General features: G+C 39.8%; 2 protein-coding genes across 2 annotated transcripts; both read right to left on the reverse strand.

The window, feature by feature from the left end:
- Positions 1-40: 40 nt before the first annotated feature.
- On the reverse strand, positions 41-8,804 carry LOC120823940 (atrial natriuretic peptide receptor 2-like). The gene is made up of 17 exons (XM_040184427.2): positions 8,640-8,804; positions 7,212-7,284; positions 6,873-7,005; positions 6,103-6,189; positions 5,875-6,018; positions 5,261-5,382; positions 4,892-5,036; positions 4,684-4,732; positions 4,489-4,599; positions 4,188-4,307; positions 3,932-4,025; positions 3,485-3,572; positions 3,178-3,317; positions 2,735-2,887; positions 2,099-2,197; positions 1,684-1,775; positions 41-848 (listed from the first exon to the last, which is right to left on the reverse strand). Exons 1-17 carry the CDS (start codon positions 8,802-8,804, stop codon positions 738-740), a joined length of 1,926 nt encoding a protein of 641 aa, XP_040040361.2. The 3' UTR covers positions 41-737.
- A 253-nt stretch (positions 8,805-9,057) lies between these two features.
- LOC144411432 (uncharacterized) lies at positions 9,058-11,713 on the reverse strand. The gene is made up of 6 exons (XM_078108093.1): positions 11,614-11,713; positions 10,908-10,998; positions 10,537-10,669; positions 10,108-10,231; positions 9,626-9,730; positions 9,058-9,243 (listed from the first exon to the last, which is right to left on the reverse strand). The coding sequence occupies exons 1-6, from the start codon at positions 11,653-11,655 to the stop codon at positions 9,058-9,060; spliced, it is 681 nt and encodes a 226-aa protein (XP_077964219.1). The 5' UTR covers positions 11,656-11,713.
- Between the last annotated feature and the right edge of the window lie 656 nt (positions 11,714-12,369).

Below are 12,369 nucleotides of genomic sequence, written 5' to 3' on the forward strand. Positions count from 1 at the left end.
TTTAAAACATATATACACCAATGAAGAACGCGCACGGTTGTTTTTAATTATTCAATATTTTTAATATTACATAGAAATTTTGACAGTATGGTTAAATAAGGAAATAATCTATCGTGCAGTGTCCAGAAACACCAGTCACTTGTACTTTACTAATTACTTACAAGTAGCTTTAATGCAAATGTTGCATCGCTGGATTTAAGAACAAGACAGTAAATTAGCTCTTTGCACTGCAAAGTAAGCAACACCTTACAAAAACTGCTACAGACAACAGCACATTCTTATTTTACAAACACAAAGCGGTTGTTATTTAGATAATTCAAATCTATTCTGCATCAAAAAAGCATGAATGCAAGAGTTTGATTTCCTATGTACCGGTACACACATTGTGGGGACAAATGACCTTTTCTAATATAAGGCAGTGACTATCTCCTTTACTTTAGATTAATCGAATGAAAGAAAAGTCCCCCAGATTGAAAACATAAAAATAAAGCTATTCATGAGAGAACATTTGTACGGGTAACGTGTGATAAAAAAAATAGCATTTAGATAACTTTGGCATGTTTATCTGCATATTTTTTGGGATTTACAGTGCACAGTGGTATTTATATTTATGATAAACTATTAGTTCATCCTATAATTGTATTTAACCAAAAAATACCTCACTGGATACAATTAAATTGCACAACACAAAGCCTGACCAGTTTTCTTACAGTGCTTGTTACAGTTTAGGCTCTGAACTAGTCACTAACTGGCACCAGGACTCCTCTGGTTTCAGATGGTCTGAGCAGTGGGTCTGTGTAATCGTCTTGCTTTGCTTCAAGCCACCATGTTGTCATATCCCCTTTTCCCTGTTTGGACAAGAGAAATGGGAGAGTGAAAGAGGAAGAGAAGAGAGTCCTATTGCAAAACATGTGTTCCTTTGAATTTTAAATAAAGCCATTGTCCGCCGCACTCCTTTGCGACTGAGAAATAAACCCCTCACAGGTACCACCCTAAAAGAGGTCTTACAATGAAAAGGGTTACAATGGGAAAAGACGCCAGTTGAAATGAAGGATGGTTCCCTGAAAAACAATGCAAATACCAGCCACTCCCAGTCTCTTTTTATTTGGAGGAAACTTTTGTGTAATCTTTTCAAATCTAATCCTCATAAATCCTATGTATTTTTCAACACCATCTTTTGAGCGATTATAATATTTTTTTAAAACCGTTGGCAACCACCATGGCAACACAAAGAAGTTTGAATTGGTATTGTAAGAACCAACACTTATAATCATTCTAGTGAGATTTATGTCAAGAGAAGCTGTGGTTGTGTGCACTCAGGTTGATGTGTGCACCTGCGGTGCTCCCTGACATAGTAATTTTGCAGAAACGCTGGCTCTGATGGAGCATAAAATAGTCTTTGTTGAAACTGGTTCTAGAAAGGTGTTGATTCTATGTCATGGTCATTTTGGAGGCTACTGTATTATTATTATAGGCTGTATTATTATAGGCTACTGCTAAGTATTTTGGTCATTTTGCCTACTCTGACAGAAATGGTGGACTAATAATAGAAATACCTGTCAGTATAAGAGGTGTCTGCTTTCCTAATACAAATTACAGGTGCAGAGGGTTATGTTTGTCACTGGAACACAAAAAATATATCCATATTCTTCAACACACATGTACACACATTTTTAAAATTACCTTCACACTGAGAGATCCTCTGCAGGTCAGAATGTAACCGCTTAGTATGTGAAGCAGGTCAGCTGTGGCCCCACTACACTGGATCTTCAGAGCTGTCGACATAATCATAGAACCACAGTCATTTTCATCTTTGTGCATCATTATGACTCAATAAATATCCTGTTCTTCCATCACGTTAATCCGCGATTTTTTTTAACTTTAGAAATCAATATCATTTGAATCTGACCAATCTGCCAAAAGCTAATCCTGAACATCCATAGAAGCCAGTTGCAAGAACACCACAAAAACAATATTAAGAGAGCATGCAGAGGTCATGAGGCACATTGGTTCAAACGTAAAATCAACATACTCATTTCTCTGAATACAAACTGTGGCATGTTGACATATTAAGTGGATAAAAAGCTTGAATCTTGACCTTCACTTGTTGATTCCATGCGTGATGCTGTGTTGACGGTGTCCCCAAACAGGCAGTAGCGAGGCATTTTGGTGCCAACCACTCCGGCCACAACAGGTCCTGGCAAAAAAAATGTACTGTAACTTCTGAAATTTTGGAATTATGGTAACGCATATCTATATATGTTTCATATGAAGCAGTAAAATCAATAACTAGTAGTAGTAATATGTAATGGTAAATGGCAGAGGTAAGAGCATATCATTTCAAATTATTACCGAAAAGGTAATACTACTAAAACATTTAAAAAAATGAATCTTTATGTTTTCAAAACTAACCCCCTTAGCTATTCAAGACCTTCAGTGGTAAAACAAGAAAAAAGGAAAATATTCTAAATACAGACATCTATTATATGGATTTGGAAGGAGGTCACTGGCTGCCCATCTGATATATGTGATAATACTGTGATAACCATTTCCCTTTTAGAACAAGGCCGTGTCTATCTTACAAAAGCTATCATTATTTTGTCATACTTTGGAGGGTGGATGGGTCTGAGTTGAAAAGACATACATTAGAATGGAAAAGTATTGCAAAAATAATACATCGTGCATCATCCTCTCCTCCAACTCATGCTAGCTACAGGGGAGATATTCACGGTACCTGAGTGGATGCCAGCACGTATCTTCAGCTGAGTGTCGGGTTTATGAGGGATCTGGAAAGTGTGGCAGACACTGACCAGATCAAGAGCCATGCTGGCTATCTCACCGGCATGATTGATGCCATTTTCTTGAGGGACCCCTGAGACCACCATGTCTGAAAGATAAGCCAGTATTCAGTGTCAAGGAACTATACAAGAAGAGATAAATCATTAATAAAATATCAAAACATTATTTCAGTCCCTCCTTCAATGGTAAAACGGTTGTTTTTTCTTTTAAATCATCATATTTAGTTGTGTATCTCCCTCTTAACAAATTTGTGTCCTTATTTTCAAGCTGAGATAACTTCTTACATAATTACAAAGTACATATTAATGGTAGTTCTTCATCATAATGATTTATCAGTTATTGTTAGTTGTCCAAAATGAGCTTATTGTTTGTACTTACAAGCATCACCAATTGTCTCGACTTTGTAGACATCATAATTGTCAATAATGTCATCGAAGGTGGTGTAGAGCTTGTTGAGGAAGTCCACCACCTGGTAGGGAGTGCTGGCACCAGACAATTGTGTAAAGCCCACAATATCGCTACCACAGGGGAGTAAAACTGTGTCAGTCATCTCCAGTTCTACATGGATACTAAATACTAAATAAATAAAATAAAATATAAAATCAATCTTAATAGATCAATGGGAGAGATTATCTACAGATTAACACAAATTAATACAATTATGGGGAATGAACCCAACGCAAACCTGAAGTAGACTGTGGCGTTGGTGAAGCTCTGAGCATCTGTTGTTCGACCCTGACGAAGGTCATCAGCCACCGGTTTTGGTAACATGCCTGCAGAGGAATTTCCTAACTTAAACAAAAATGTCCCTTCTTTGTGACAATGAGTGGGAATGATAAAAGTGCTGCTTTTGCACCACCAGATGACAATGAGCACATCGAACTGTGTTGTGTCAGTAACTCATTTGAGGGATTTGAGGGATTTGAATTGAACTGGCATCAAATGATGGACCGCATATAGTGCATTTTAGTACGTACTGAAGATAAAGCATATGTGCACATTTCACAATAAATTGTGCACCTGTTTTTGTACTAGTAAGTGTACTCTGTCACCAAAACCATTTTTTTAAAGACACAGTTCATTTTCTTTTGCAACTCTTTCCAATCACTCCACATCTGTTGTCCTGACTTACTGTACAACAGCTGATCTGTCTTCTGTTTCTCTTGAAGAAGATCCTGTGTTCTCTCAGCAACTATGGCCTCCAAATGTTTGCTGTAATTCTCCATCTGCAATAAAACAAATCTTGTGTCTGAAATTCAAAACATTCCAGATGGTACAGATTGCTTTTTAATTTTGTCCAAATAAGTCACATTCTATTTAGTATATTTATTCTATATATCTTGACACGCCATTTCAGTTTCTTTGACCACATTTAAGTTGGTTATTACCAGTTTCATCATCATGTCCACAGGGCTGACTTTGTGTGGGTTCATTTTGTCGAGCATCTTCTTCACCTGCTCAAACGTGGGCCTCATCGTGGCGTTATGACACCAGCACTTCTTAATGAGCTATCCAGAAGAAAGCAACACCTCATTGTCCGATATATTAGTTTATGCCCATGACATATAATAACAATATAACATTACCAACTTTGTCTAGTTATTTGACAGACAGTTCAAAAAGAGCATCAGTAAAAATCCCACATTGCTCTAATTATCTTTTCTCGCAACATCTGCACATGAGACAGACCTCACAGTAATCCTCTTGACTGGGACAGTCAGTATCGGCCTTCCCTGCTTTGACTTCAGGCAGAGGGGGGCGCCATATGACATCCATCCTCACTCCTCCATCAGCCTGGTCCTGTTAGAGAAGTCAGCTGGTTATAAAAATAAGATCAAAAGGAAGCTGGAGGTTGTAATATACAAAGAAAGCCATAACGCTCACTGAAATGAGGTTGGAGCGAGTTGCAATTTCAACCAGAATTATGGAGTAGCTGAGGAAAAGGTAAAAAATTAAAACATCATGGATATCTCAGTATATTTTCTAGTGCATAAATACAACATTTTTAATGTAAATTACATGTTTGATTAAACTGTATTACATTTTCATGTATGTCCACAATGAACTGCTTACACTGGAACAATAAACACACCTGTAGACGTCTGCCGCTGGGGATATATTGGAGCTGTTTCCCACCAAGACCTCCGGTGCACAGTAAATACGATTTACACCCCCACAGTTGAAGCCGTTACTGACGGCGTCAAAGTCCTCCCTTCTGTAAGCCGTGAGCCCAAAATCTGAAAAAATTAATATAATTAGTACAATTAGAGTACCGCGAAGAAGGAGGTTGTTTTTCACTTTGCATCGATAATTAGCCTGCATTGCTTCTAGTGTAGGATGTGGCAGAGAAGATCAATGACAAGGAGATGTTTTGTTTCATAGTGTTATGAAGTGTTGGTTACATAGTGTTAGTTTTTAACACTGTATGTTGAGTGACTTATCACAATATTTTTTTTGTTACCTGAGATTTTGCACACCCAGCGGTCATCGATTACACAGTTTCTGGAGTGAAGTCTTCCATGAAACGTCTTGTGCTGGTGGAGGTATGACATCCCGCGAGTGATGTCAGTGGCAAAGGAGAGTCTGCATGAAAGAAACCCTTTAGATGTTACTGTTTATGTTTATTTTTTATTTTAGTCTACTTTTGTGTGATTGTTCAATAGTACTTTGAAATCTTTTCGTTTAATTTCCTCATCATCAAAATCTTTTATCTAATTCACTGCAGGTATTGACAGGACCATGACCTTCAGCTCGTAGATGTGAGTATAAGCTACCCCAAAAAATGAAATATATAATTATTGCATCCATTCAAAAGAAAGATGTATAGGAAGAATGCATGAATGCAACCGTAAGATGTGAATGATGAAGGTTGAAATATTTTGAACTGGACTGCAACTAACGATTATTTTCAGTATGTATCTATTTGTTTTTGCTTGATTAAATGACTGAAATGTGGTAGAGCAGAAAGTGTGAACATGAGTACAGTACTTGTAGCACAAACGTAATTAGCTCGATTTCACCACTGCTTCACTGCTGACACGCATAAAAATGAGGCTGTACGTGATACTTTATCACCTGAAGCCCCAGTTGATGGGGACGTCCTCATTCAGCAAGACATCCGACAGGCTTCCTTTTGGGCAGTACTCTGTGATGATGCTGATGTAGGGGATCTCGATGGAACCACCAATGAACTTGCATAGATTGGGGTGATCCAGTTGCCTAGCCAGTAGGACAATTTAGATAAAACTAACAAAGTCTGGGAGACAACATTTCATTAATCCAGTAAAATGTATTTTTCCTCACCTAACTTCTTTCACCTCCTTCCTGATGGTTTTGGAGAGGGTGAAATGTTTATTCTGGATGTGTTTCACTGCCACTGTCCTCCCGTCACTGCAAGAACACCATTGATTGAACTGAAAATTGTCAGTAAAATACATCCTAATATATTTGAGACATGCAGAGGAACCAGACATAATGGCTGCATTTTATTAACAACAGATTAGAGTAATTTATGACAGATATGTTTTATCTGCTTATATACTTATATCTACTTTATTAAACTGACTTGACAATCATTGATTGAAATTAAGAAATTAGTAAATTATCTAAATTCTTCTTAACTTGAACATTGTATTAATTAAATACCTGCACCATAAAACACCACTGTAATTCTAATGCATTTATATTATTGTATTAGTTTCATTGATTTCTAGTATATATGATTAGGAGTTTTGTATTATTTTAGAGTGCGCATATTACATAAACTGCACATACTGCAAATGCAACTTCATGTACTTTGTCAAATTATTATGTAGTTGTATATATCTATAATAATTGTACATTGCTTGAACCAATGATACCTCATACCACATGGTTCACACATCATGGCTGAGTGGCACAACTTACTTATCTGTTTTACTAGCTTTCATACTGTGTCTGGGCAGCTGTAACATGAATGCCCCCTCTGAGATCAATAGTCTTATCTCCATCAAACAGAGCTCCTAATGGCACAGCGTGGATTCATTCAATGTTTTTGATCAATAAACATTCATATAAATAATGTTTTTTCTCACAATATGCCTGGCTGGATGACAGAAGTGTTGATTCCGGTGAACACGGTCACCTCAGTTGTTTGACTGATGGTGGAGATGCTTTTGACGCGCTGCAGACTAATGGTGCTGCAGAGGCCCATGCAACAAACGTCACCTGCACACACCAGACAGTTAGATACACAAGGTCAGTAGTAAACCTGTTGTTTTATGATTAGAAATGCTTTATTAGAGTTAAAACTCTCAGGTCTCGTCCATTCTTAGTTATATTAACAATTTTATTTGAAAATGCAAATCCCACAATAACATCATTCAAACTAAGTTTCATTCATGTGCAAAAAGTATCTTTTAACAACGTTTTACCAAAAATGATGCTCTTGTAACTGATTATCCAACTTTCATCCCAAAGCATCCTCTGTTTCTGGTACTGGAGCCACTGCAGGGACGACATTCAGAGACACATCTGGGTATGAAACATCTCCTGCATGTGTGTGTGTGTGTGTGTGTGTGTGTGTGTGTGTGTGTGTGTGTGTGTGTGTGTGTGTGTGTGTGTGTGTGTGTGTGTGTGAGTGTGTGTGTGTGTGTGTGTGTTTGTGTGTTGGCGAGGATCTGTGTCGGAACCTTGTCCTCTTACTACTGGAGTTCCTCAGGGTTCCGTGCTGGGTCCCCTCCTGTTTTCGCTTTACACCAACTCTCTTGGCGCTGTCATTCGCTCGCATGGCTTCTCTTACCACAGCTATGCCGATGACACCCAACTAATTCTCTCCTTCCCTCACTCGGACACCCAGGTGGCGGCTCGGATCTCGGCCTGTCTAACTGACATCTCTCAGTGGATGTCCGCCCACCATCTGAAAATCAACCCCGACAAGACTGAACTACTTCTCTTTCCCGGAAAAGATTCGCTTACCCAGGACCTGACAGTCAACTTTGGGAACTCCGTACGAACGCCCACTTTGACCGCTAAGAACCTCGGCGTCACACTCGACAGCCAACTCTCCCTGACTCCCAACATCGCCGCGACAACGCGATCCTGTAGATACACGCTCTACAACATCAGGAGAATACGTCCCCTTCTCACTCAGAAGGCAGCGCAGGTACTGATTCAGGCTCTTGTCATCTCACGCCTGGACTACTGCAACTCCCTCCTGGCTGGTCTCCCTGCCACCGCCATTCGACCTCTGCAGCTCATTCAGAATGCAGCAGCTCGACTGGTCTTCAACCTTCCGAAATTCTCCCACACTACTCCACTCCTCCGCTCTCTTCACTGGCTACCGGTGGCCGCCCGCATCCAGTTCAAAACATTGGTGCTCACGTACCATGCTGTGAATGGATCGGGTCCAGCTTACATCCAGGACATGGTCAAACCCTACATCCCAACCCGCACTCTCCGCTCTGCATCTGCAAAACTACTCGTCCCTCCCTCACTGAGAGCAAAACACTCGACTAGGTCTCGACTCTTCGCTGTCCTTGCGCCGAAATGGTGGAACGAGCTCTCTGAAGACATCAGGACCGCAGAGAGCCTTCAAATCTTCCGCCGCAAACTAAAGACACACCTCTTCAGACTCTACCTCGACCAAAGACTAACAAATTGTAGCACTTAAATTGTACTTGTAACGTCACTCATCTATAGCAAATTGTAAATTGGCTTATTTGAGGAAATTGCACTTTCTTGTTTCTTGTTCTCCTGAGTTTGTACCCTATGGTTGAATGCACTTATTGTACGTCGCTTTGGATAAAAGCGTCAGCTAAATGACATGTAATGTAATGTAATGATGCACACATGTGACTGACCACTATGGTAAGGATGAAGCCGCCGCTGAAGAGAGCAACTGGAAGCCCGATGGCCACTTTGATAGTGATGGACATCGGGCAGATGCCACAGTCTGCAGGGCAGTTCAGACAGTTCTCCTCCAGCTCACAAACTTCGTCGCCGCACACTGAAACACAATGACACATTTTATATTGGAGGTTTCAATCCACTGATATCAGTTACAGATTGTTTACAAATTAACAGTCTACTAAAGTTAAAGTGCAAACGTTTTAATATAAAAATGTACGCATGTAAGCAGTTGTTTTGAAATAATGGCTATTCTTACATGCAAGTTTACCTTTTCCTTAATGTTCGGGATGTAAATAGGGAGCTGCTCTTCCTGCTTTTGTCTGGTTTTGCTCAACACTCCAGGAATTGTAATTTTGTACAAATATAGCTTTACATGAGTGAGCAGCCGAAATTTTTTTCAGCACATCCTGCAGGACTCCGCGTATCAACAAATGGATTTTTAGCCGACTGACCTTGAACACTGACAACAAGCACTTTGGACTCGAGTGCTGCGTGCATGCGTCCCATTTTGATGTGAGCAATGACGGAGGTGACTCCCAAGTGGATCAGCACCACCTGTGTGACAAAACACCACCATAATATTTTGGTGGGGAGGAGTTAGCTGGTATATTCAGAATTATGAAAATAAGTCAACACTATCATTTGTTTTCCATAAGGATATAAAACAACAAAATAATGCTTGGCTTTCACTCACTAAATCAAATGAGAGGCACGAAAAATGTTTATAAAAAACACTAAACTTAACTTAATGTGACATAAATATATATAACTTAATTCAACAGTTAGGAAACAATCAGAGCTCTAAATGTATAAAATATACAAAAAAATGTTTGCCCCGCAGCTTTTTTTAAGGATTGTACACATTGATATTCTGTCAGATTATACATGATTTCACCTGTTGTAAGAGCATCTATACGTTTTGTTTGTGTTTGCTCACCTTTGAAGTCCAGTATTTCTGGGACATCTTTCCCGCTTTGGAGACAGTGTGAGTCACAATTTTACCATCGTCGGGAATCCACGGGCCACAGATTCCACCTTGTTTCTTCAAAGAGACGACAGAGCGGTTTACCAAGGTTTCATTCCAAAACTCGTCCTTTAGACAGTTAAGTCATGAGGAACAAGTGCTGGTATTTGAATAACTATTATTTGGGTTCAACGTGTGTTCACTAAAAGAGTGTGTCTGTGTGTGTCTCTGCTGTTACAGATACTTTTAAAACACCCAATCAGATGGAAACTTTGCAATAATGTTCTTTTATGTGTTATTCTTTTTTATTCTAACAACCTGTATTTTAGTAGGATGGTTTGAGTTTGGTTTGAGAATGTTTATTATCTTAAAATATCTTAATTTATTGACACAAAAGTTTGGGCTTTACCAAGAAGTCAAAGGGTTTTAAATGAAACACACTTCAAAGAACCCACCATGAGACCGAGAGGACAGGAGTGGACGTTGGCGTGGTAGACGCAGCAGTTCATTTCATTGGCGTTGTTCCAGTTTGGCGGGCAATCATGTTCATGACAGAACCTCTTAGCCTCTGACGCATTACTAGAAAGGGAACGTGGCGGGGGAACCATTAAAATCAATTAGCACAAAAACTCAGTGTTGCTATTTACAGTGGGAGGTCAAACAGAAACCATGATCAGTGTAAGTAGCCACAATTAAGATAATAGAAGCGGAATTAAAAGGATACTGTCAGGTAATACACTATCTAAAATGTTGTGTTCCTGCCAGATCACTTCTTTGAGTGTGTGCGTAGGTGCTTGTTGGTATGTGCAGTTTGCACGTCGACATGCGCGGGTTCTGGGCATGGCAGACGTTGAGGATGCCAAGTAACCATGTAAAACACTTACTTAAACTGGAAAATCTGTTTTTTTACGGCGTACTCGTAGAAGGAATCCGAGGCCGTCACCGTGTACGAGACATTGAACTCTTCCCCGTTGGACACCTTCTCTGGAGGACGCTGCACCCAGGCCATTTCCAGACCTGTAAGACCACTAAAGCCCGTCAGCCGAACACACGTGTTCAACAAACACTGCTCATGTGCATGTGGATTGCAAAGGTTTGCATGGTTACATTGAGCCCAACCTTTTTGCTCAGTGTACTTAATCCTAGACAAATGATCTAATGTTGTCTCCTTCCTTCTCAGCCGGAAGAGGAAACGCATCTGATTTTACAGTAAATACTCACAGGTAAACAGACTTATAAACGCATGAAAACGTACCACCACAGCTTATCATGTTGAAATCATTTGGATCGTTGATGGGCCAACAGTCATACTCAGTGTTATCCAGATCATGCCAGCAATGGACTCCCTGCAGGCAAAGACGGGATGGTTATTTTTCACGTAATGGTAGGTTTTGGTGAATCAATCAAATACACAATTCAGCTCTGCAAAGCCCTGTTGGTTTTCTGCCCATATGATAAAAAAGAAAAAAATCAATCAGCAGCCAACATCAACATCACTAGCATTAGTACTGCGGCAAGTAAACGTAAGAATGAATCACAATAGTATCTTTCGTTCACGATTGATTCAAATACAGATTATAATCAAGGAAATCAGCCCTACATGATAAACTGTGGTGGTACGTTTTCAAATATAGATTATAATCAAGGAAATCAGCCCTACAATAAGCTGATGAGAACCGAGCAGTGGACAGACACACTACACCACCACATGCCCGCAGCAACAAGTGTTTCTGACAAGACAACAAAAGCTAGCGGGGTACCCGGGCAGTAAATGTTAACATCAAACACTAGTTTTACATGCTTTTTCTACCTCTTTGTCGATATCATACAAAGGAAAACGCCCCCTGCCCTCAATCCACTTTATTGTGAAGCCTATCAACGGGTCCACTTAAACATCTGCGGCTACATGTCCATATTTCCTCTCTGTAAGTTATATAGATTAAAACCATGTGAGAACTTACCAGCAGGAAACATAGGTAAAGAGCCGCCGTCCTTAGAGCCATGAGGAGGTTTGCTGCTTGCCCGGACCCACTCTTAACTGACAGAGTGAATGGCCCAAATGTGTTGCGTGTGCGTATGTGTGTAGAAACCCCAACTGAATGAAGTACCCTTCTCTAAATGTTTTTTTATTTCTTTTTTATATTCCCGAGGCCCGCCCTCTCCCTTGCCATTAATTGCCCAATCAGCAGAAGAGACTCTCCAATCACAGTTTGATCATGTACTCGTTCACAAGGTGCTTCAGCTCACCTTCACTGTCCCTCGGGTCAGAATCGCCCAGAGGTTTCTGGTGCACCTGAACTCACCACCAGGGCCTTGTTTCCACTTCTCTCTCATTGTCTTCTGCATGATCTGACTATAATGTGTTAAATTAGTTCCATTTGCATCAGGAAAAGAGTTTCATATCAAACTGACATTCAAGCCTGGCAGAGATGAATCTAGGGGCTTTAAAATTTAAACATCTTACCTTTTTGGCATAATCTTACAATGCAGAGGTTTATTTTGTTACTTGAGGCGATGTTAACAGTTCGGAAAACATCAACTTTAAAAATAAATTCGGTTCACTTTCAAACATTTATCAGATTGTGTGCCACTGTGTTTATCCGACACTAAGCCACAAAACATTTGTAGGATAAACCAGTCAGGTCTGTAAAGTATCCATTTGAACTTGGCCTCTATTATTTTTCACCTTTACAACAGGAGACATTTTTACATGGCAG

This window comes from Gasterosteus aculeatus, chromosome 8 (genome assembly GCF_964276395.1).
Source record: "Gasterosteus aculeatus chromosome 8, fGasAcu3.hap1.1, whole genome shotgun sequence".
NCBI lineage: Eukaryota > Metazoa > Chordata > Actinopteri > Perciformes > Gasterosteidae > Gasterosteus > Gasterosteus aculeatus.

Excerpts from the sequence above, each read along its gene's own strand:
- LOC120823940 (XM_040184427.2), bottom strand. The coding sequence starts at position 8,804 with ATGTGTCATTGTGTTTCAGTGTGCGGCGACGAAGTTTGTGAGCTGGAG. Across the intron at positions 5,037-5,260 it reads CTGGGTGTGCAAAATCTCAG|ATTTTGGGCTCACGGCTTAC; the intron begins GTAACAAAAAAA and ends TAATTTTTTCAG. Across the intron at positions 4,026-4,187 it reads TGGACATGATGATGAAACTG|ATGGAGAATTACAGCAAACA; the intron begins GTAATAACCAAC and ends GTTTTATTGCAG.
- LOC144411432 (XM_078108093.1), bottom strand. The coding sequence starts at position 11,655 with ATGGCTCTAAGGACGGCGGCTCTTTACCTATGTTTCCTGCTG. Across the intron at positions 10,999-11,613 it reads TTTACCTATGTTTCCTGCTG|GGAGTCCATTGCTGGCATGA; the intron begins GTAAGTTCTCAC and ends CTTTGCCTGCAG. Across the intron at positions 10,670-10,907 it reads CAACATGATAAGCTGTGGTG|GTCTGGAAATGGCCTGGGTG; the intron begins GTACGTTTTCAT and ends GTGGTCTTACAG.